Source organism: Amblyomma mixtum, chromosome 3 (assembly GCF_055824585.1).
Source record: "Amblyomma mixtum isolate Tamu chromosome 3, ASM5582458v1, whole genome shotgun sequence".
NCBI classification, from domain to species: Eukaryota; Metazoa; Arthropoda; class Arachnida; order Ixodida; family Ixodidae; genus Amblyomma; species Amblyomma mixtum.
In genome coordinates this window covers 405,863,035-405,884,187 of record NC_143014.1, presented here as the reverse complement: position 1 = coordinate 405,884,187, position 21,153 = coordinate 405,863,035, and the positions used below count along the sequence as shown (strand labels likewise).

The 21,153-nt window shown below is 49.1% G+C and overlaps 1 protein-coding gene across 1 annotated transcript in view; it reads left to right on the top strand.

Moving 5' to 3' along the window:
• Positions 1-21,153, top strand: part of LOC149357487 (uncharacterized) — a 115,020-nt gene that overhangs the window by 68,937 nt on the left and 24,930 nt on the right. The window contains exons 19-24 of the mRNA XM_089584747.1: positions 3,889-3,953; positions 5,807-5,876; positions 10,717-10,830; positions 13,106-13,219; positions 14,211-14,312; positions 15,502-15,534. Coding sequence (XP_089440873.1) covers positions 3,889-3,953; positions 5,807-5,876; positions 10,717-10,830; positions 13,106-13,219; positions 14,211-14,312; positions 15,502-15,534 — 498 coding nt within the window. The remainder of the gene's footprint in view (positions 1-3,888; positions 3,954-5,806; positions 5,877-10,716; positions 10,831-13,105; positions 13,220-14,210; positions 14,313-15,501; positions 15,535-21,153) is intronic.

Below are 21,153 nucleotides of genomic sequence, written 5' to 3'. Positions count from 1 at the left end.
AGTTAATGTATCGTTAGTAATAGTTAACGTGACCTTAACTGATACACTGATTAATTAGCGTTAGTTAAGGTACAGGCGCAATGCACAGTCCCACATGCCACTTCTTTACTACTAATTACCAATTTGTCATTTAGTCATTAAGTGCAATGATATAATCATGAAATTCGTTTATATCATGTTCCGATATCTTTCGATTGCGCCCTATTAAGTATCGGTTGGCTATTGATTGGCATATGCCCATATAAGGCATGCATCTGAAACTCGAACATTTGCTAACACGTCTTGGTCACGACAGTATGAGGCATTAAAGGCTTTCGGCTTAGAAATTTCAACAATTAAAAAGGTCGCCGAGGGTAGACTCCTTTCACCTCATAACTAAAGCAAAAGACACTGTTTAGGACGATTTCCTTGCCCAGAGCTTGATGAAAGACTTTTTATCATAGACTCCAATGTTTCTTTCTTTTTAGCACAACTGAAACAAAATAGGCTCTAAGCCGAGCGTCATGAAGTTGCTACAATCCTTAAAGCGACTGATCAACAACAGAAACGCTTTGCGGTCAGGCGTGGTTCCTGTAGGGTCTCGATTTTTTCACTCAACATTTAGCCACCTCTTCGTCGACTAGGTGGAACTACATTAATTCGAACATAAAACATAGCGCACAATATATATTTCGTGGCTATTTTTTTGTCCAAAAAGGGCTGCGTTCTAGGACTTACTTTAGTCTTCAGCAGACTGTCCACTAATTCATAACGGTGCATTTGCGGCCAGAAGAAAAAATAAATTGTGCATTTTGGCAGCCAGTTGAAGGGATGTGTACAATATGCGTGTAAATAAGCTCATTCCGCCATGCTTCGGGCATCTATCAAAGAACTTCAACCACAGGATAGCAGGTCTTGGCTAAGGGCCATGCGCCAATCCGCGCCTGGCGCTCTATCTACCACCTCCATGACTCCAGTTGCGCGCCAACTCACTGATACTCTAAAAAGCCCTGCCAATCGAAGCAGAGTTCCGGAGGAACCCGGACCACCACCGCCTTTCGCGGTCACTGCTGTGAAGCTGCCTATATGCCCCAGCACTGAGCACACAGAAGAATGAGCTTCCAGGCCTTCTTCACGATGCACCGTGAGCTCAGTGCGGCTAGCGACCTCTTGAGGTAGACAAGTACCAGGGCAATTCCAAAAGTAAGGTCTCCAAAGTGTTGGGGCTGCAGGAAAACTATCAGCGCCGCTGTTGGCCACACTGCTTTGTTCGCGGTTCCCTTCTCTCTAAAACCAGCTATCGCGTGCCACCTGGCCGGCCATTCTCGGCTCGGCAGCCGCTTGTGTAACGGAACGCTGTCTTATATCTACCGCGAGGTGCGACGTTCACGCTGTTCTTCGATATCTGAACTCAAGAGGCCTTCAACCTGCTGAAATCCGTCGCCAATTGACCGAAGTGCATGTAGAGGAGAGAAACTTTATTAGACCGAAGGGTGTTGAGGGCACGTACGCCCTTCAGCGTCCATACGACCACACGGCGCTCAGATGCCATGAGTCCACAATGGTCCTTCACGTCGGCGGTCCTGTGTGTCGCGATCTTGTGCGTTTCCGAATCCGCGAAGCGCAAGAGGGTCTCTCATTTCCACCGGCTGGTCATGCGCTCCATGCCCTGCGGGGGAGGATGCACCTAGCATTTTGAGAGGATATAGGTGACGGTGGCGAGTGGGTGGTGCAGAGAGAGTAGTGGGGATGTAGGCTCGCGGGTGGATCAGGGAGAGGATATAGGGGGATGGGAGTGTCCGGGTCTGAAGGCGTTTCCGGAGGAGATGGTGGTAGTTATCCAAGGAGGGGTGAAGGGTAGAGCTGGCGCGCTCGGCCTTATAAGCTTGCGTCAGCTCGCTGAAGGGTGCATGCGCTCCCGGGAAGAGCCGGCGCCCAGTCCGCCGCCACCAGGAAGACCGGCGGTTATCTTGCCTTCCCATTACTCTCCCTGCACAAGCCATGTCCTTGGGCGTGGTCATTGGCGGCCTAGTTTTCGGGATTACCGGAGTACGCAAAGTCTCATATGAGCTCCACATGGAAGGGCAGGCATGCGGGAAGCAAATTGAGAATGCAACAATTCTCGTCGACTCACCGTTTCGGGAAATTTAGGAGGGAGGTTAACGGAGCCTTTAATTATATTGGCGGCTTCCGGGCGAGTAAGCGCGAGCGCTATCGCTGCTTTCTCAGCGGTTTCTAGCTGGAGGAAGGTGAGTGGAGAGCGTAGCAGTAGGTTGTAGGGTGTGATCTACAAGCACTGTTGCTGCCGCAGTAACCGTGCAGGCCGCGTCCACCCATACAGCGTAAGGTTCCGACCAGTGGTATTTCAGACGTTCCCGTGCACGGGCCGCGTGGCGCGGCTGGTGGTATGTTGGGTGAGTGTTTCGAGGAAAAGTTGACTAAGAGTAGCGAAGGTATGGGTGGTGTGATGGGGAGAAAGAAGGGCTCTGCAGTCTGGATACGCATTTTAAGTTGTTGAGGCCTTGGCTTGCAGTAGAGGATTGGGGAAGTCCATCCCATAGGAAATGGGTCATTGGTTCAAGGCGATGGTAATGCGAGCGGTGGGTGAAGAGCGGGATGTGGAGCGTATAAGGAGGTGTTCAGACTTTTCTGGGGAGCAGGAAAGTCCGATGTTTATCTTGTGCTGTGGGATGTTAGCTGTGGTTTGTAAGGTTTTTTCTGTGGCTGAATCACTACCATGAATGGTCCACAGCGTGATATCGCCTGCATAGAGTGTGTGTCGAAGGTGGCGGATCACGTGAACGGTTGTTGAAAGTGGTACGAGTGCTGCGTTGAATAGAAAAGGGGAGAGCACCGAGCCCTGCGCGGTGCCAACCTCATTACGGGTGTACGATGGCGACGCATGAGGGCAATGTGGACCTTGTCTAGCCCTTTCGGCTCTGGATTTTTTATTTTCGTCGTAGATTTTTTTGCTTCATGTTTTTAGAATGTCTAGCGCACTATAACTGCGCAGTAAAAAGTTGAAGCTCGTGGTGCAAGTAATAATTGATTTACAGGTATGGTGTCAAAATTGGACATCAGGGCTTAATGGGTGTAAAATGCGAAAGGGACCGTTTTGGTTGCCACAACCGACCACAAATAAATTAACGAAAAAATTTCATATTTTCCAGTGTGGAGACTTGTAAAGAAGCTTTTTTTTCCTTTGTGAAGGATAGATGGATATTGCAGTTGCCACAAAAGACTCCGCTCCCTCCTGTTTACCTTGATTTTAGTATCCAACCTCATAATTCTTGTTGCTGACGGGCTTGTGTTCTAAAGAGTTGAAAACTGGGCGAGTTGGTACGAATTCATACTGGTGTGGCACCACAGGGACAGGGATAAACTTTGGCACCACAGGGACAGGGATAAACTTTGTCAGTTGTTAGTGAGCACTTGTGTTGTTGTCACTCTGTCTCTGTCCCTGTGGTGCCACACCAGTATGAATTGTGTTCTAGCTTGTGTACGTCATGTCGCCAACACAGATGTTCAAAACTTGCGTAGCCCTTTTGGAAGGCAACTGTAGTCAAGATGAAGGTTTTCCAAAATTTGTAACACTCTCCTTTATCGAGCTTCATGAAGCGCTTCCGTAGCCCAGTGCGAAGCTCGGCATATCTAACTTCTAAGCTTGCGCAAGCTGACGGGCGCCTTTTGCGTTCCACAGACCGGCACCTCTTTCTCTCTTCTTTCACTCTCACCTTCCTCCCTTCATTTTTCGACGCGGTTCAGGTGTCCACTGAGATATATATGTGAGACAGATACTGCGCCATTTTGTTTCCTCAAAAACCAATTTGATTGGCAATGCATCTCGCTTGCGAACTTCCATCTTTTCGTATTCCATATATATATTTCTTTCTCAATGTTTCCATCTAGAGTGCTGTCGTCGCGTGGGTGTCTTGTTGGTCATCTTCCTGTCGACAACACAGGAAGTACGCCAGGTGAGGTCGCAAGCTCATTTCCAGAGAAGCGCCAGAAATGCCCATTCAATTTATTTCATCATGAAACTGCACAGGAAACACCAGCAAACAACTGTTGGGTCAATAGCGAAAGCATGCATTGGCACATACAGTATGCATGCATAAGTGCAGCAGCTTACAAAACAGGATTGAACAATAGTGTAATCAGTTGGAATGACAGAAAACACACGTCAATGCAGGAATGATATAATTTTATTACAAAGCATTGGCTCCATGTAGGCATCTCAAGTTATTTAACTGACCTTTGAAAGATGGAACCTCTTTATGGAGGACACCACGTTGAAAGCAGGCTTCTATTGGCAAAGTTTTCCTTATTTTGAACCATGATACTGAAACAGTGCTTGGCCATACGTGTTTTCGTTAACTGGTGAATTAACGACGGCTAACCATAATGCCATAATGAGTGATTATTACATATTGCCTTATCGTTTGAAATGGAGACAATCAGTTAAGCGGATTTTGTGAAGAGAAGTATTTTCATCCTGAAAACTAAATCACTGCTCGAATGCAATAGACCTGAAGAGGGCATTATTCACACCGCTAATTTTTCGAGTGAAACAGTTGTGTCCAAATAGGTTTTAAATGTGCAAGGCCATGGTTTGCAATGGTATGCGATATGAGAATGGAAGAGAGAGAAGCAAATGATTTTAATACAGGAAGATGAAAATGCTTTCAGCTTTGAAGCCATAGCCTGCTAGTGCCAGCTTAGGGCTTAAGCTACGAAACCCATGGAATGGGAGCTTGGACAGCAAAGGAGTCTGGCTGCGCTTGTGACGGTCAGTCGAGGACATCTCCATTGAGTCTGAGACCACTATCTCCACACTCTCTAAGGGTGGGAGGAAGCATAAGGGTGAAAAGAGGTGACATTGGCGAAGATGCGTTCAATGAAGGCGGAGGTTTTAGGACTCTAACCATGCTTGCAGACATCATTTCATACAGTTTTTAGTGGTGGCCCCAATGATTATACATCGGGATTGGAAGGTATTTAGACGTGAGATATACAAGTATCTAAGCATACGCACAAATCGTGGGGTAACTGACTGTGACGCCGGCCAGAAAAATTAATTAAAATATTATGAGAAATGCCCTCTCATGAATGTAAGGGTGCTCCCGGGTACAATACACGGTAATTGATTCGAGCATTCTTAAAACATGGAGTGGTTCTGGGCACGTCGTTGGCAGATGTTAGTAGCTAAGATCCGGCAGACATCCTGTGCTTGTTATTTAGCAGAGGGAAGTGCAAGGTTGCTCCAGGCGCCAGTTGCAGTACGAGTAGGGAAAGGAATAAGGGTTGGATAAGAATGGGGGGGGGGGGGGTGAGGGGGTGGATTTTCGGAAGCATGCAAAGTGACCAGGATCACTTGGTGTGGAAAGCATCTGAGCCAGAGTGGGGATAACAGTGAGGTACAATTCATTTCAGGTGTCTAAACCTTGTTGTAGCTTCACTACTTGGGGGAGAAGAATCTAGCCCCTCGCTAAATTTAAAAAAGACAAAAGTTAGGAAACTCGGGGAGAGTGGACTTGGGACAGTTTAGAGCACACATCAGAAATATTCACTGCCACAAAAAAAAAGGCAGCCAAAATGACGTCGGAACTCCATAAGTTAATCCAAATAAATTTTGAAGTTCCAACACTTTGCAGATAAGCACTTCATTTGGGGCGCAAAAAATTGCCGCTTAAAGTCAGAATGACACCTTTTAAATGTGCTTATGGTTTCGCTTTTTGGCGCTGCAATAAGCACTTTTAGTGGTTTCTATGCAGAAATTACCCCTGGCTGCCCTGATTATGTCCCTTCTGTGATGCCGTATTTTCAGTCTCGTCGGGACCGCAAGAAAGGCAGCGTTATTACAGACAGCAGCTCGAGCGCGAAAGGCTGAAATTGCAGTAAGTAAAGTATAAAATAACTAGTTTTTTTGTGCATGTCAAGTAACCCCTCCAGTCCACGTGGCTAGTGGAAAAAGCCAAACTTTGTCAAGCCAGAGCGCCAAGGGTAGCTTTCGAAATGCTAAGAACTGATATGGCTATTACTAGCGACCGGGTACAAATCTCTATTTGCAGCTAGGTGCCTAACTCTACAAGTAAAAAGTTAAAAATGCGTTAACCAGCTTACTACTGAAGACAGTTGACCAGTTTTCTTGGTTTGCCAACACTAGTAATACTGTGCCTCAAATGCCATTTTTTTTCTCCAAAAAGCCTTTTTTAATTTTTAATGTGTTCCCTGAAACACCTGGTACATTTCCTGTGTACGGTTACAAGCCAGTGAATAGTGAACGTATGGAAACTTTCCACTTCAATGAAATTGGCATTCTTTTTCATCTTAGTCTTTACTCAGCAATGTATTCAGACATGACTGCTTGACAATTACGGCAACTTATTAAAAATTCCAGCTTATAGGCTGCTGGATCTCTATGCAGGCTGCACTGCTGGGATGATCAGGAAACCAAACTGAAGTTTGGCGGCATGACTAAGGCTCTTCTGCTTTTTAAAAGGAGCGACAGCTACATGGGCTCTCTCTCGGGGGTTCCATGAAGCAGCGCTAGTAGACAACTTGCCTATCTCTGCCATGTTTTCTGCGGACGATTGAAAGGGCACTCAGTGAGCGCATTTCATGTGCTGCTATGCTGGGGTTCGTGCACCTTTTAGTCTCTTACTCAGAAGTTTATCCTTTGAGCTTTTGCACGGCAAACATGCAGTTTATTCTATTATTTATTTTCAGTACACCCTGCAGCTCCGAAGCTTTATAGCAGGGGAGTGGGTACAACGTTAAAGTGACCAGCAGTTGAATAAAATCACATGAGAGAAAGAACAAAGGGGGAGTGAGGGTTGACAAAGAAGCAATGTATAGAGATAAATTAAACAAATAATATACAACCGAAGAAGCAGCAGTACATTTGTTCAACTAATATTTGAAAGAACAGTTAAATCACCAATCATTGATAGCCATAAAAATACATCACGATGAGCACTCGCAGCTCCAATTGGCAGCTTGTTCCGGTGAGAAATAGTATGTATAGGATACCACATCGGCTGAAGAAGCAGCTATCGCACTAACGATATCCAAGAATAGCAAGGAAACGATTATGTCCGACTCACACGTAGCGGTACTTAGTTATATTAGGGGCTGCGTGGGCATTCCATGTTGGAACATTTTCGAAACGTCCAATCCCCAGAATGTCCTGATGGTCTGGACACTAGGGCACCTCTCAACGACGGCCAATGGGGTGGCCAACACAGCTGCTCGAGCTGCCCTCCTCCAAGCATCTGGCACACAGCCTCTCTCTGACACCATTAACGATGCCTCACCCTTACTAAGCTACGCTGAAACTAAAGATTACGATAAGATTGTTACAAGGAAATATTTTCTAGCTCACAAAAGCCGTAGCAAATTTGAAGAACACATCATCCGGCGGCTGCAAACTGTCCAATTCCTACTTTATGAGCTAATGGTATCAAGACATACGCAATTCATTCTGCCCCTTCTGTGGAGCACCTGGCACACTATTTCACACAGTTTGGGAATGTCAAGAAAACCCAGACCTGGGCAACAATCTTTATCCAACATGTCGCTGTCCTCTCGACCAGAATTCATTAGGACTTGGGAGAGTATAGAGCACACTTCAAAAATATTCACTGCCGCGAAAAAAAAAGGCAGCCAGAATGTCGTCAGAACTCCATAAGTTAATCCAAAGAAAATTTGAATTTCCATCACTTTGCACATAAGCACTTAATTTTTGGTGCAAAAAAATCGCCGCTTAAATGTGCGTAAGGTTTCGCTTTTTGGCGCTGCAAAGAGCACTTTTTGTGGTTTCTATGCAGAAATCACCCCTGGCTGCCCTGGTTATGTGCCTTCTGTGACGCCGTATTTTCAGAGTCTCGTCGCGACCAAAAGAACGGCAGCGTTATTACAGCCGGCTCCTCGAGTGGGAAAGGCTGAAAATATTTGCAGTAAGTAAAGTATAAAATGTAGTTTTTTTGTGGATGTCAAGGGATGACACATCGCATCGGCATGTACTGAATCCGCTTGTCTCAAGGGTAAGGGAGGACGAATTCAGTGCTCCTTGACCGCTGCTAAAGTGGAGTATTGAGCTCCCACTCACAGACCGACACTCTACGAATAAAGGCTATAACTGGACAAGCTAAATTTGCATGATGGCCTTTTGTGGTTAGCAGCAGGTGCGAAGTCGCGTGGACAACCTCAGCACACGATACTTATAGATATAATATCTCCATGCAGGGCAAATCTAGAGTACCTCTGAATTATTCTTTGGAAAAATGAAATGAAGCTTTCATGTCGAGAGGAAAAGTGGAGGGAAGTCACTCATTTTGCAGTGAAAGCCGGATCAAGTTTACCGACGCATTATTTGCTCTAAATTTGTGTCATAACTTATTTTCCTAGTTTCGTGGTCTTACTCTGTTTGTTTCTTATGTAGGAGGTGTTGGAAAACCTTCTTTCTTCCCCACTACTCCCATTTAAAATTCAGAGGGTCTGTGGATGGCGTCTACGTACGGAGCGTAGGTTAGATATATCGAACAGCTATTAGAGCCATCTCCCGGATGCGTATCTTCCCGCATCGTTGAGCGAAATACTTGTGGCATCTATTCTGCGCACGTGTCTTAATTTTCATAGCTGATCTCTCATCGCCTAATGGCGCCAAAATTTGAACACAGATGACGTAAAACAATGAGAGAACAGTGAAAATAGGCCAGCCGGCCACGTGATGAGTAAGTGACATATGCAACTGACACGTAGACCCGCCGATCAGATGCAGCGGCAGTGGGGGAGGGGGCAGTTGAAAGGCTCTGAAACACCTTCCCTCTTAATTTGGCGAGCCCTTCCCGGCGAAGCTTTCATGCTCGCATCCTACTCCGTCACCCACACCTGCGTATACAAGTTGATAGGTGGCTATTGGTTACATTCTTTCAGACCTTAGGCAGCTACCATGGCCGCGGCCAATAAGCCGCATAGCTCCGGCGGATCGGGAAGCTCCGCACCACTAGGCGGCGTGCAAAAAAGTGAGAAAAGTAGAGGGAAAGGCGCGAACAAGCTGAAATTCAAATTCTGACTACAGATAACTCATGGTTCATGGCGCCGCGTTACGGATCCGACGCAGTCACGCAAAGCTACAGTCAGGAACCCTCTTCGCAGCCGTAAGAACCCATACTTGAGCAAGCCAGGCCAAGGACTGGAGAGATCTGGAGGACCGCTGAACAATACCTCCCACTTTGCGTTCACTGCATTGAAGCCGGCCAGTTCTATCGCCGCTGCGCAAACCGAAGAATAAGCATGTGCGCCTGTTCCATGAAGCGCCGCGAACACAAATCTGTCTGCGACCTCGTGAGGAAGAATAGTACTTGTGTTTCGCCGTATACAAGCTGAACCTCTCGACCTCGTCCCGTCGCTGTCTTCTGTCCTCTTTGCGTCGCTACGATGCAAGTACGTAGTGGCGGTCACCGCAAGACCTGAGGCAGCCATGTTGGAAAGTGAAGAAAGCAACCCTTGGAGTTAACACAGGCAGTAGCAAACATAACACTATTACATACCTGAGTAGTCTCCGCCGCACTCTACGGAATGCTACCGAACCTCACAGAAGACAATCTCGACGTCGCCACCTATCCCTAGCGCACAGCTAACAAATGATCATGTGGGTAGGGATGGCAACCCACCGACGCTTCATGGTATGCAATCGTTGATTACACGACGGGGAATACAAGCCAGTTCACCGCATATCTGTATAGACGCTTCTTTGTCGCTGAGGACTGGGAGAAAAACTGTTACGCCGCCGTTTCGGATCCTTAAAAATGCTGCGACCACTTGACGAGCTAAAATGCAAAGTAAATCCTGACGGAGCTACTAGTGACGTTCACTGCGTCGTATTCTTTAAGCCATTTGCGACCGCTAATGTATGCTTGTTCTCTGTAGTCGTTTCGTTTGTATACCTTTTAGTCACGTTCACTGCAACCTCTGAGTCCCTGATAAAGAGGGGTTTAAGGCTGCTGTTTTCTTGTACCTTTACTAGTGCGCCTTGTATACCATCGGTGGAACATAGGCTATCAGTCTTTGATATCCAAGGAGAGACCAAAGCGCCGCTCTAGAAGAACAGTATTATGCGCTCCTGTTTCCAGGTCTTCGAAATGACTGCTATTCTGCCCGTTCTGCCGGAATGACTGTCCATTATTTCCAGGAATTATAGCTATCTTTAAATTTAGTGCCTTGGAGGTTGTGGTGATTTTGTTCCTGAAAAAACGCCGAGCGGCTGGTTGCTATCGCCTCCGGCTAGCTGTTTGTCTTTGTAGGCAAAAATCAGGTAATTCACGAGCTAGTTTTAGTGCCTCTTCAGTCCCGTTGTCTCTTGTCCACGGCGTCGTCATCACCTTAAGAAAATACCTTTCTCTCTTTCAATCTTGCGACATCATCTCTACCTCTTTTCCCCTCCCGCGGCGAATAAGATAGTGGTTACGTGCCTTATTCACTTTAATGAAAAATGAATGGATACCTCAGAGACCTCACACAATGCCACGTTTCTGTAAAAGACAATGGCAGGAAACAGCATGACACCAAGGGCACACCACTTAAGCTCAAAGCGCCCGAAAATGCCTCCCGACTTGAAATGGCTAGGGTGAGGTTGCAGCGAAAGGGAAATGGGTTGTTGGAAGGAAGAGAGGTCAGGTATGAAATATACGACAAAGTGTTTTTGTCGAATGACGCTGATAATCTCTTTTTCAGGCCTTAGTGGAGGGGAGATATCCTTCGGTGGTGGCTACCCGGGATACGGTGTGCCCTTCATTTCCTGAAGGTGCTCGCCGGCGCGCCAACCAGCCTGCATGTTTGCATGAGCAGGTACGTTCACTGTAGCTGGAGGTACTTAGGCGCTTTCCGAAAGATACTCGCGGCATAGACTTGAATCCTTTTGTAATATCTAGACCCAGCGCCTTCGGTTAGGCAGCTGTTTGAATAGAAGAACTCGATCTTTGTTATGTCTTCTCTTAAGTGACTCGTCAAGAAGAAAGTTCCGAAGCCCCGAATTTTGTTCTCAGTATGGTAAGGTATTTAAGCCGCCGTTAATAACTAACGGTCGGTATCATCAGCTTTCCGCCTTGTTTTGGCTCTACCACAAGCTTGTATTTTTGTTCGCCAGCCCCCTGGGGGCGCCGGAATACCTTCGCCAGAAGCCTACGAGCAGTGGCTGGGCTGTGCGCTCGGCCTGCTGCAACGATGTCCTACGCGATCTATTTTGCAATCAAAGCTCATTAAGAAACCCAACCGCTGAGAAGTCTCAGGTTTTACACTATCCAGAACAACTAGGGCTAGCGCACCTTTTTGGCATTTGGCCTAACCAAGATAAAACGTTTGGTATTTTTTTTCTTCTAACTTAGATCGTCTCGGCGCCCTAGAAGTGCTCATCGCGCACTTGAGTGAGGGGTTTACTACTATACTGAGAGCGTCTATTTTGTAGTGTGTTACACACAATATTGGAGACAACTGCGTGCGATCGATAGAACACCGGCCGAAAGCAACGCTTTCGCATGACAATTTCCGATACGCTTGCCACGCATGTCGATACAGAGCAAAAGAGCTAAGATGACAACCAGGCTTAGGAGCAGCGCGGTGCAATTCACATTACAATAACACTATCCAGCTTATGCACGTCAAGGAAGCCAAGGTAGCGCTTAACGCAATGCGGTGTTGCGTCACTGGAGAAGAGAACACTTCGAAGACAACCCTTTGAGCTCTGTATGGGAATACGTTTCAGGCATGCTTACCATCCGAGATTTGGTATTGAATATCGTTCTTTCATATTGTTTCGGCGCCATTGAATGCTTAGGTTCCAGCTGCCAGCACCCGCGACGCGTAAGGGCTCCCTGCGCGTGAAGACAACGGCAGCGGCCGGGTGGCGCTTTCTTCGGGCCACTAGGCTATTCTATGTCTTCCTTTTTACAGTGAAAGCTTCATAATAAAATCGCAAAGAAGGCGCTCGTCGCCTCGTACTCATCGCACACGCACTAGATCACATTCAGTTACGTGATTAGCGCTGGTCACATGATGTCCCACGGTGGCGCAGTGGTTATGGCGCTTGGCTGCTGACCCGAAAGACGCGGGTTCGATCGCGGCCGCGGAGGTCGAATTTCGATGGAGGCGAAATTCTAGAGGCCCGTGTACTCTGCGATGTCAGTGCACGTTAAGAACCCCAGGTGGTCGAAATTTACGTAGCTCTTATCTACGGCGTCCCTCATAGCCTGAGTTGCTTTGAAACGCAAAACCCCGAGAGACCAAACCAAACCATTTATTCTCGTTCGCCGCACACTCTTAAGATGGGGCCTGCTTACAAGAGGGGTAATTTTTCTTTTTTCATGTACCTCTACTACTGCGCCTTGTTTATCCTCGGTGGCACTTGGGCTATGAGGATTACATATGCAAGAACAGATCAGAATGCTCTAGAAAAACACACTTATGCTTTCCTGTTTCTACGGTCTTCGAAATTACTGCCGTTCTACTGTGCCCTTTATTTCGAGCATTTATTGCTCTCTTTCAATTTAGTACGGTGGAGGATGTTGTCATTGTGTTCTTGGACGAACACCGACCCGCTGGTTGCTATCGCCGCCGGGCACGATTTTTTTAGTCCTTGTGGGCGATAATCAGCTTATTGAAAGGTTAGTTTTAGTGCCACTTCAGTCCGGTCGTCTCTTGTTCACGGCGTCGTCATCGTTATCGCCGCGTGCTAGTACCGTTCTCTAACTATTTCTATCTTATGGCAAAACCTCTTCTTACTTCCGCTCTCATGCCGGCAAAATGGTATAGGTAATGCGCCTTATTCAGTTTTATAGAAAATTGAATGGGTACCCAGAAGTTCTAAGAAAATTTCACACTGCTGTGAATAACAGTAGCAGGGAAGAGAATGACGGTACTTAGAGGAGGAGGAGGAGGTAAGAAAGGTTAAAGTACTTTGAGAAAACCATTTAAGCTGAGAGGGCTCAGAGAAGGCCCTGCGGTATTAAAGAGGAAGGGTGATATTGCAGCGAAAGGGAAATTGGTTGTTGGGAGTAGAAAGGTCTGGGAAAAGGTTCACGACAGCGTGGTTTTGTCGAATGATCTTGATAGTCTGTATCTTTTTCAGGTCTTAGCGGAGGATGAATACTCCGCTGCCGTGGCTAATCCGGCCATGTTGCCCGTTTCTTTTTATGAAGAGGCTATGCGGCGCTCCCCCCAGGCTATCGAATTCCCAGAGCTGGTACGTTCACTCAAGCAGGGGGTACTTAGGTGGTCCCCGAAGGATACTCGCGCCACAGACTTGTGTAGTGTTAGATACGGCGCATACGGTTGAGTAACTGATTGAGTGAAAAAAAAAACAAGCTATTTTTATATCTTCTCATAAGTGGCTCATCAAGAACAAATGTACGAATCCCTGAATTTATTCTCAGTATGGGAAGATATTTAAGCCGATTAACAGACTGGCCCTCTATTGTGATCAATGGCCTTTTGCGTTACTTTGGCGCTACCCTCGAGGCATTGGGATGCCTGCGTCAGAAACCTACGAGCAGTGGCTGGGCTGTGCGCTCATCGTACTGCAAGGGTATACTGCGCAATTTTTTTTTTTGCAACGAAAACTTTCCGTAATAAGCGAAACCGTCGAGAAGCCTCATGTGAAACTATCCAGAACTACTATAGCTAACTCACCTGAGTCACACTTCGCCTAACCAAGATAAATCTTTTGTTACTGTTTTCGACGAACTCCTTACTGCGTCAGGGCGCCGTAGAGGTGGTCATCACGCACAGGTGTGCTTGGCCTCTGAGGAGACATCTGCGTACATTTATGCGCCCAAATGAACACTTCTTTCCTCTCATTTAGCTTTTGTACCTTTAATTCCCGTTTAGAGCACTCGCTCAATAGTTATATCAAAGCGGTTTCTCTTTCCACGTTATTCACGATGACTCCCGTTGTTACATACCCATTGTTCACGAAATACGATTCTGTCTTTAAATTGAGTTCGTCCGCCGGCGTGGTGCTTTTCTTTCTCGAAGATCCCTGAGCAAGGTTGTTGCTGTCGCCTCGCCAAGCAATTTCATTGTCAGCGCAAACGAACCCATTAAAATCTTTCATATGGTAGCACCTTTCAGCTCTCAATTGGATAGTTCGCAACAGGAGGGCAGAAGTGGGATGTGATTTACGGCTAGCTGCATTTGTCAAATAGACTCTGTCTCATTTCCATCCTATCGTGCAGCAAGGACACCGCGCGGGTAACGTCCCAAGGGCCAATGCAAGCTATCGTCAACCCGAAGCTTTGAGCTGGCGTCGCGACCAACCTGGTGAACCTTGGGATCTGGTACGTTGGCTCAAGTAGAGAGTACTGCGCCGTTTGCCATAACGTACTCGTGACGCACACAGCAACGCTTTTCTGCTGTTCAAATTTGGTAGACTCGGTCGAGCCACTCTTTAAATGGAGGACGCTGCACTTGCTTATGTCTTCTCCTGAATGATAGTTCAAAGGTAAAGGTGCGAAGTGCTAAACATTTGTGCACGTTATAGGAATACGGTTTAGAACCAGACTTACCCATCAAGACTGGGCATTAAGCATGTTTCTTTAGCATTGATTCGGCGACATCCCAAGCGTAGGTATTCCAGCTGAAAGCAGCCGCGAGTCGCTGCGCTCGCTACGCCTGACGACAACGAGCAGCGGCCGGGTTGCGCGTTCTGCTTGCCTCTAGGCTAATCTCTGCGCTCCTTTTTGCTGTGAAAGCTTGCATATGAAAACCACAGTAAAACCTCTCGTTGCCTCTTATTCATCGCGTACCCACGAGATCACATTGACTTTACGTGATTATTGCCGGTCACAAGATGCGCAGAGACGCTACAGCAAGCGCGTAGTGGTCTGAGCACACTTCCTGTTTTTGACTGAGCTCCAACATGGAATCGCCTCACTGCAGCCATTATTCGCATTGTGTAGGGACACTGTAGTGGTTTCTCTATTTGTGGTTTCTCTCATGGAATTGGGTAACGACGGCGCCATTGTACTTTGTCTGCAGAAGCAGGCGCAGAATAAATGTTGCTAAGCTGTTGAAGTAGCACGGGCAGTGCCTGCCTCCATAAGAAGTAGCGTTAAGGGACAGACCGCTCGAGTTTATTACGGTTGCAGGTCAGTCAGGCAGTTGGCGGTGTACAAGAGCATTGCCTCGGTGCGAGCGCACCGCTAGTCGAGTAGATAAACTGAGTGATAAACTACTTCGCAAGATACAGAAAACGCACAGTGTTCTTCATAGAATAGAACACGAAAGAAATTTGGGCGCCGCAATTTGAAAAGCGTTGTGGTGCCACCTGTTAAACACGGAGAGAACCACAATTTTCTGGCTGTCATGCCAAGCGGCACGACGTAGGGTACAGACGGGAGGACCGCCAGACCGCACTTTGGCAGCGCTGCCCGAAGCCATAATTAAAGACATAGTTTGTAGTCGAACTGTTCTTGAGTATGGGACTTCCAGCGAGGCCATTCTGTTCACTGACGATGTCTTTCGCAGGAACTTTGTACCCCACCGGCTCAAATCTCTCCGGTAAGTGTGAGAACCGCTGAAGGTTTTTTGAAACTATGTGTTGTGAGAACTCCACAATCTTCAGTAATGCAGCGAGCATTGATATAAAATGTTTATCTGGACCTCTGCCATTTGAGGGATAATGTGGGAGTAATTGTACACATAGCAGTTGTGATATAATTTTGACAAGCCACTATTTCAAGCCCTCCCGAGCTGGTATTTTTGAGAGCCACGAATTGCGAGCGTGTAGCCGTGATGTGCCAATATAAGGCGGTGAGCCCTGAAGACGACAAAATGCAAGCGAGGTGGTTGGAATGACTAAAATGGGTCATTGTCGTTCGCTCTTATGAGCTACGGTGGCTCAGTGGTTACGACGCTCGAGTGCTGAGCTAGAGCTCCCGGGTTCGAACCCTTCCTCGGCGGCCGCTTTTCAATGAAAGTGAAACGCAAAGGTTGCCGTGGGCTGTGGGATGTCGTAGCACATTGCCCAGAGACCCGCAGGCGATCATAATTACTCCGGAGCGCTCTACTACGGCACCTCTTTCTCTCTCTCGTCTTTCATCCTGCCTTTCCCATTTTCCTTACGCTGCGGTTCGGGTACCCAGAGGGATGTGAGAAAATTGCTGTGTCATCTCCTATGCTAAAAAATAATTTTTTGGACCACCGCACTCGACCCAATTCATTCACTTCTATGTTGAGATCTGCTTGGAAGTCTAAGTTCCAATCTATCCGCAAGTCTATGCAGTCGCGCTTCTTCAGCGCGTCCGCCAAGATCGATGCTGCTAACGCGTAAACACACAAAATCAACGCTGTATGTGTAAGCTGCATTTTTCATCTTGTGTAGCCGATTAGCAGCATTGGCACAGTGGGTACTGCGGTGGGTACAGGCCATCAATCAGCATGGGTTCGAACGCCATGCGAGCCGAAATCTGCCACCAGTCCTCAGCACGCCTATAAACGCACCGTGGGGGCGCACGCAACCTCCGGGCGAGGAGCTGTCCTCCTTGTGTGTGTGTGTCTCAGAAGAACGGTTGAATAAACGAGACACACACGCACACGCACACACAAACACACACGCACGCACACACACACACACACACACACACACACACACACACACACACACACACACACACACACACCATCCCATCGAGCAATTTTGCATGTTCCTCTTACACGATCACTGAATGCTCCAGTGAGGCCCATTTTGTGCTTTCGGCTTTCTTACTTGTCTTATAATTCGTCTTGAGCGCCCCGCCGATCAATATTTAACGCAGGTTGGCGTTTTTAACGCCCGTTAGAAAAAAAACGCAAGCTGAACAGCATGCAGCGGCATAGATATTGTCACGGACGCCGGTAGGACGTTCTATCTCTGGCAGAACAGTACCTGGCGAGCACACTGGGCAGAACGCAGCCGGCAGGCACTAGCACCGAGCAGAAGAGGACGAAGTCCGGCGCGCGACAAAGGTCGAAGACAGACCGCACGGGGGCGCCGGTAGAGTGATGGCTAAACTAAGTGCGGCATTGCCCCTCCCCTCTGGAAAGGCATCGACTCGATGCCTGAAAGTGAGGGGGAGCCACGTGTGGGTGTTAACAGAATCCCAGGCACCGTACGTGGTGAGAGGTGTCCTAGCGGGCATGGTATGGCTTGAGTCTTGCGACGTGCACAATTTCGGATGTCGGCGGGCGTCTGGAAGAACGAACACTTCCTTGCGGGCGCACTTCATACGTAACGTCGCTGAGTTTGCGGAGGACCTCGTAGGGGCCGAAGTAACGGCGCAAAAGCTTCTCGGAGCGACCGCGCAGACGGATGGGGCTCCAAACCCACACTTGATCGCCAGGCTGGAAAATGACTTCGCGGTGACGGAGGTTATAGCGGTGAGCATCGACTTCTTGCCGCACGCAGGTTCGTTGCCGAGCCAGCCGGCGGGCAGCCTCTGCATGGCGAACGAATGAATCAGCGTCGGCAACGGATGGGCGTGCAATATCGGGCAACAACATCGTGTCCAACATAGTCACAACTTCACGACCGTGTACCAAACGAAATGGGGTGAACCCCGTCGTCTCTTGAAGGGCAGTATTGTAGGCAAACGTGACGTACGGAAGGATTTCGTCCCAGTTCTTATGGTCATCATCGACGTACATAGAAATCATATCAGCGATAGTCTTATTGAGGCGCTCGGTTAGGCCGTTGGTTTGAGGATGGTAAGCTGTGGTCTTACGATGACTTGTGCCACTGAGCCGCATAACTTCCTGAGTAAGCGTGGACGTGAACGCTGTGCCTCGGTCAGTTAAAACGACATAAGGGGCGCCATGGCGGAGGACTATGCTGATGATGAAAAAGTCAGCAATTTCAGCAGCAGTGCCGCGGGGAAGAGCTTTCGTCTCACAATACCGGGTGAGGTAGTCGGTGGCAACCACAATATACCGGTTACCCAATGATGACGTGGGAAATGGGCCCAGTAAGTCCATGCCGACTTGGTGGAAAGGAATTCTCGGCGGAGCAATGGGTTGGAGCAAGCCAGCCGGCATGAAAGGTGGTTTCTTCCGACGGTGACACTCTCGGCAAGTGCGTACATAACGCTTGACAGCCGCAGAAAGCCTGGGCCAGTAATACCGGTGACGAACTCGTGCCATCGTTCGAGAAAATCCGAGGTGGCCGGAAGGAAGCTCGTCGTGGCATGCCTGCAAAACGTCAGTGTGGAGCGCCGTTGGAACCACGAGCAGGTAACCGGAGTCCGTCGGGCCGTAATTTCTTTTGTAGAGGACGCCATCTCGCAAGCAAAACGACGACAAGCCACGCACGAATAGACGAGGCGGTAACGAGGCGGTACCCTCAAGATAATCGATGAGTGGCCGCAATTCCGTGTCGTCCCTCTGTTGTTGAGCGAGGGCGGACGTGGTCAGAGCACCAATAAAGAGAGGGTCATCTTCGAGGTCGTCAGAGATGGACGGGATAGGAGCACGGGACAAGCAGTCTGCATCGCTGTGTTTGTTTCCCGACTTGTAGACAACTGTTACATCAAATTCTTGCAAGCGAAGGCTCCAACGAGCTAGCCGGCCCGAGGGGTCTTTAAGATTCGCGAGCCAACACAGTGAGTGGTGGTCACTCACGACCCGAAACGGGCGACCATACAAGTAGGGCCGGAACTTCGTTATCGCCCACACAACAGCTAGGCACTCCTTTTCAGTGGTTGAGTAATTGGCCTCGGACCGAGACAGCGTGCGGCTGCCGTAAGCAATCACGCGCTCAACACCATCTTGCCACTGGACGAGGACAGCACCGAGGCCAATGTTGCTGGCATCGGTGTGAAGTTCTGTATCCGCCTCCTCGTCGAAATGGGCAAGAATGGGCGTTGTTTGTAGGCGTTTGCGGAGCTTTTCGAAGGCGTCCTGCTGTTCCTGTGCCCAGACGAAAGGCTGATCGTCTTTTGTCAGCCGTGTGAGAGGCTCAGCCAGCCTGGAGAATTCTGTCTTGCACGAAGCGTCTGTAATATGCGCAGAGGCCAAGAAACCGGCGCACAGCTCGCTTATCAGTGGGAGTCGGAAACGCAGCTACAGCGGCCGTCTTGTCGGGGTCGGGGCTTACACCCTCAGGTGTCACAACATGGCCCAAAAACTTCAATCGTTGGTACGCGAAGTGGCATTTTTCGGGTTTTAGAGATGGACCGGCTGATCGGATGGCCGTCAATACTGCACTCAAGCGTTTGAGATGTTCTTCGTAGGTCGCAGCGAAAATAACCACATCATCAAGATAGACGAGACACGACTGCCATTTGAGGCCAACCAGGACAGTGTCCATCATTCTTTGAAAGGTGGCAGGAGCGGTACACAGGCCAAAGGGGAGCACCTTGAACTCGTACAAGCCGTCGGGGGTTATGAACGCGGTCTTTTCACGGTCCCGTTCATCAACTTCGATCTGCCAGTACCCACTGCGTAGATCAAGAGAGGAAAAGTATCGGGCATGACGCAGGCGATCGAACGAGTCATCAATTCGGGGCAACGGATAAACGTCCTTTTTAGTAATCTTGTTGAGGCGACGATAGTCGACGCAGAATCGGAGAGTGCCATCCTTCTTGGCGACCAGCACAACGGGCGAAGCCCACGGGCTTGTTGACGGCTGGATAACCTCGTCGCGGAGCATTTCCTCAACCTGCCTCCGAATCACCTCCCGTTCTTTCGCAGACACTCGATAGGGGTGGTGTTGTATAGGCATCTCGCCTTCATCCACTACAATGCGGTGTTTAGCGACCGATGTTTGCCGAACTTTAGAAGTGGTCGCAAAGCAGTCACGAAAAGAGTCGAGGATCATGTGGAGGCGGTGTTTCTGATCGGCGGTTAGGTCGGGGTTCACGTCAGTCATAACGGGGGCGTCAGAGGTCGATGCATGGGTATCGTTGAGGGACAAGGCGCAGTGGGAGACTGAGTCACTAATTTCATCGAAATAGGCTATGGCGGTTGCTTGTGGCAAGTGGCGGTATTCGGCGCTAAAGTTCGTAACAAAAAGCTGCGTTCGCAGTCCGCGGAGGGAAGTAACACCCCGCGCAACGCAGACTTGTTGATTCAGCAGTAACGACAGGTTGCCTTACGCAACCCCGTGAGGAGTGCGTGGGTTGGAGCACTCCACCGTAATAAACAAACTGGAGCGTGGTGGTAGCGTGACATTGTCATCACACACGCGAAAAACAGGCCTGTCGGGCTCGCTGCTGTCGGCTAGGGCACAATGAGGTGAGAACGTCACGACAAGTTCGCGGAGGTTGATTATCGCACCGTGTTCCTGAAGAAAATCTAACCCGAGGATGAGGTTCTTCGAGCAATGAGCCAACACAGCGAAGCAGGCAGTGAAGGTAACACCACGAATCTCCATTCTAGCGGTGCAGACGCCAAGCGGTGTCACCAGATGGCCTCCAGCTGTCCGGATGTGCGTTCCAGGCCAAGGTGTCAGTACTTTCCTCAGGACAAGCGTCAGACCACGACTCATGACGGAGAAATCGGCGCCGGTATCTACGAGAGCAGTCACGCGGCGGCCATCAACGATGACCGGGATTTCAGCCGAAGCTTGGTCACCTTCAGAAAAACGCTGTGTGAGGGAGGTCGGACTAGGGGATCGTTCTCGCGGTCGGGTTGGGGCGTCAAGCGGAGGCGTCTCCGTTCGTTGAAAAGTCGTCGGACTTAAGGGTCGTTCAGATTGTCCAATTGAGGCGTCAAGCGAAGGCGTCTCTGGGCGTCGAAAGGTCGTCGCGGCGTGGGGTCGGAGGTCGGGTCGCATGCTAACGTCGGTGAGCGGAGGATGTTCGTCATGTCCGGTGACGGCGGCCCTACCTCCGGGGGTCGCCGTCCTCAGTTTTCCCGGCGCGGGCTGGAGGACTGCCGGACGTAGGACTGGCGGGCTGGTGAAGAAAAACGTCGAGGCGACGGTGACCTGGACTGACGTTGGGCAGTGGGTGCAGGTGGGACGTTGGCCGCTAGGTACTGATCGATCTTGCGGGGTCGTTCACCATAGCGTGGCAGGGGTGCGTCGGGCGAAAAGCCACGCAGGCCAATCCGGCGGTACGGGCAGTGACGACGGATGTGGCCTGCTTCGTCGCAGTGGAAGCACAGGGGCCTGTTGTTCGGCGTTCGCCACATGTTTGCCTTCGT